This window comes from Tachysurus fulvidraco, chromosome 20, assembly GCF_022655615.1.
Source record: "Tachysurus fulvidraco isolate hzauxx_2018 chromosome 20, HZAU_PFXX_2.0, whole genome shotgun sequence".
NCBI lineage: Eukaryota > Metazoa > Chordata > Actinopteri > Siluriformes > Bagridae > Tachysurus > Tachysurus fulvidraco.
In genome coordinates, this window is record NC_062537.1 from 18,869,841 (window position 1) to 18,873,054 (window position 3,214).

Here is a 3,214-nt window from a genome sequence, read left to right on the forward strand (position 1 = left end):
ACCGATGTGAACACACACCAGAGCAACGGATATCAGCGTTAAAGAAAATCTGGAATTATTTGTGTGGTTTAAAACTTTTACATTCATCTTTACAAAATGATTGATAAAAGAATAATTTCATTTAAAATCCGTACTAATCAAACTGGACCCGTATTTTCGTTGTCATTTTTGCTCATAGGCCACGCCTCCTACATGCCTCCTATCTGGCTTATTGGCCATGCCTCCTACATGTCTCCTACTTGGCTCATAGGCCACACCTCCTAAATGTTTCCTACCTGGCTTATAGGCCACGCCTCCTACATGCCTCCTACCTGGCTTATAGGCCACGCCTCCTACATGCCTCCTACCTGGCTTATAGGCCATGCCTCCTACATGCCTCCTACCTGGCTCATAGGTCACGCCTCTTACCTGGCTCATAGGACATGCCTCCTACCCGGCTCATAGGCCACGTCTCCTACATGCCTCCTACCTGGCTCATAGGCCACGCCTCCTATCTGAGAATGGTTCTAATACTGTAATGTGCTTTTTAAATGTTTAGGCGATCGTGTGCGTATTTAGACTTTCTAAGCTAGTAGCTTCCATTACTTCTCCACGTGAGCTCACGATCAAGCCTAAAACAGCAAACTTTTGACTCCTGCACAGGTGGAAGCGGAGCGGAAGAAAAGAGCGACGGTTCTGGAATCGGAGGGAACGAGGGAGGCGGCGATCAACGTGGCGGAAGGACGGAAACAAGCGCAGATTCTGGCTTCTGAGGGAGAGAGAGCAGAGCAGATCAACAAAGCTGCAGGTGCAGTTACAGCTGTGTGTTAACAGCAGGGTATACAATAGGAGAGGCGAGAACACCTGTCCTCCCCAAAGTGTGTGTGTGGTGTGTGTGTGTGTGTGTGTGTTCATTTGTACAATGATTTGTTTGTATTGCAGGAGAGGCGAATGGTTTGTTGGCTAAAGCAGAGGCAAAAGCTAAGGCTATTAGACTTCTCTCTGATGCCCTGACTCAGCAGGTACGCGCGCGTGTGTGTGTGTGTGTGTGTCTGTGCATGCACTTGTACGTGTGTGTGTGTGTGTGCGTGCACTTGTACACGTGTGTGTCTGTACGTGCACCTGTCCGTGTGTGTCCGTGTGTGTGTGTGCACCTGTCCGTGTGTGTCTGTGTGTGTGCGCGTGCATCTGTACGTGTGTGTCTGTGTGTGTGTGCGTGCACCTGTACGTGTGTGTGTGTGCACTTGTTTGTTCGTGTGTATGATTTTTTTAGAATCATGATCACAGTTTGGACTCCCAGGATTCTGTGATACTGAAATCACAGAAATCTGTAATAGAAAATGAGCAAAAAATGTGTTCTAGTGTTTCACTAAGGGGCCTAAAAGTGCTTGGTCCCTGTACACCTTAATCGATTAATCTCTTTCTTCTTTAAAACAAACCTTTATTTAAATTGAGTTATGTTGACAATGTTGGACTATTGTGCGTGTGTGTGTGTGTGTGTGTGTGTGTGTTTAACAGAACGGTAACTCAGCGGCGTCCCTCAGCGTAGCCGAGCAGTACGTCTCTGCTTTCTCCAACTTGGCTAAACATTCGAACACCGTCATCCTGCCGTCCAACACAGGCGATGTCTCCAGCATGGTCACACAGGTCAGCTCCTCTCACACCAGGCTTACAAAACCAACCAAGAGCCTGCTTCACTTTATTGCCCACTAATTTCTAATGATGGACTGTTTATAAAATTGCTCCAGCTGCTGGACGACTAACTGCTAAAAAGCTCTTTAATATAAAATACTTCTATCTTTAAGGGATTGTTATCCTCACAATGTTTTCCCTCTCTCTTGGGATTAGGCCATGGCTATTTACGGGTCTTTAACCAAGGCACAAACCCAGAGCTCGCTGGATGTGACCCCGGTGCTTGCAGATGATGAATTCAAGCTCAAAGCTGTTCCTGAAGCCACGACACCCGAATCAACGTCCAGTTAATAAGATAAACACATTAAGCGTGAATGCAACTGACCCTTCTTTCTTTTTTATATATGAAAGCCCAGGAATAAAAAAAAACTGCTAAATTCAAGACATTGTACGTACATTAATATTATTTTCTGATCTACTTCCTTTGTTCTCAATAGTGTAAAAGTGCAGACATTAAAGTACATTTATCAAACAAAGTTTTTTTTTTAAACTTTCTTTTCCTAAGTGCTTCTCATCTGTCACACTTCACTTCCAAAATGTCTATTTGAAAAAAAAAAAAATAATAATAAACTTTTTTTTCATATAAAACCTGAAGTGATCTTCCACAGCATTAAACGTAATTATAAACGAATATGAAGTATGATTTTATTAAACAAAATAAAAATGTAAATAATTTATTTTATTTTATAATTAAATAATATAGTTTTTTTTACTTAATATATTATGTTAGGGTTTATATGTGAGGAACAAGATACAAACAATAAATGAAGAAACCTGTAAGTTTATTTTTCACCAGGAAATAAAATAAATTAACTCAAAAGCCGCATAAAATATGACTATAAATGTGTGTAAACATTGTGTCTGTGTTTTTAGTTGTGGGTTTTCTGTTTTACACACAAACACAAGACACCTGCTTACCGCCGCTTGCCTTTAACGCCGGACTGTTATTTTGAAACCTACAACCCGGAAGTGGATTCACTTACGCACATGCAAGTATGTATTTGCGGAAGTGGGAAAACGCGTTGTTAGATGTTCACCCGTATTCCGGCAAACCCCGCCTCCTGCGTCGTGATTGGCTGAATGGTATCCGATCTAAGATGGCTTAAACGTCACCTGGCAACCTCAGGCCACTTTACAGAACGTATTGTTGATACTTGGTTCCGTTTTTAACTTCAACTTTGTCCACAGATTAAAAAAAAAAAAAAGGAAATAAAATATTCACAGTTGCGTTTTATTTTTTATTTTTGTTTAACTTTTTTGCTGGGGAGGTTAGAAATGTCACTCTTGCCTGTCTTCAAAACTTGAGAGCTCTGTATTCAGTTACACTGTGGAGCTTCTGTCACTAAAACAAATTCCTCGCATGTGTAATCACACCCGGCAATAAAACTCTTTCTGATTCTGATATTTATAATATAAAAAAAATATAATATTAAATAACAATATTAAAATAATATAACATTACATTAATTTCCGGTCCGACGTACCGTCTTTTTGAGCAACCAATCACAGAGCAGTAGGCGGGGTTTTACGAATACGGGTGGGA

At 41.2% G+C, this 3,214-nt stretch overlaps 1 protein-coding gene across 1 annotated transcript in view; it reads left to right on the plus strand.

Annotated features, from left to right (window-relative positions):
• Positions 1–2,147, plus strand: part of stoml2 (stomatin (EPB72)-like 2) — a 4,819-nt gene extending 2,672 nt beyond the window's left edge. The window contains exons 7-10 of the mRNA XM_027132568.2: positions 643–787; positions 922–1,001; positions 1,498–1,626; positions 1,828–2,147. Of these exons, the coding sequence (XP_026988369.2) occupies positions 643–787; positions 922–1,001; positions 1,498–1,626; positions 1,828–1,962 (489 nt within the window). The 3' untranslated portion in view covers positions 1,963–2,147. The remainder of the gene's footprint in view (positions 1–642; positions 788–921; positions 1,002–1,497; positions 1,627–1,827) is intronic.
• Positions 2,148–3,214: the final 1,067 nt, after the last annotated feature.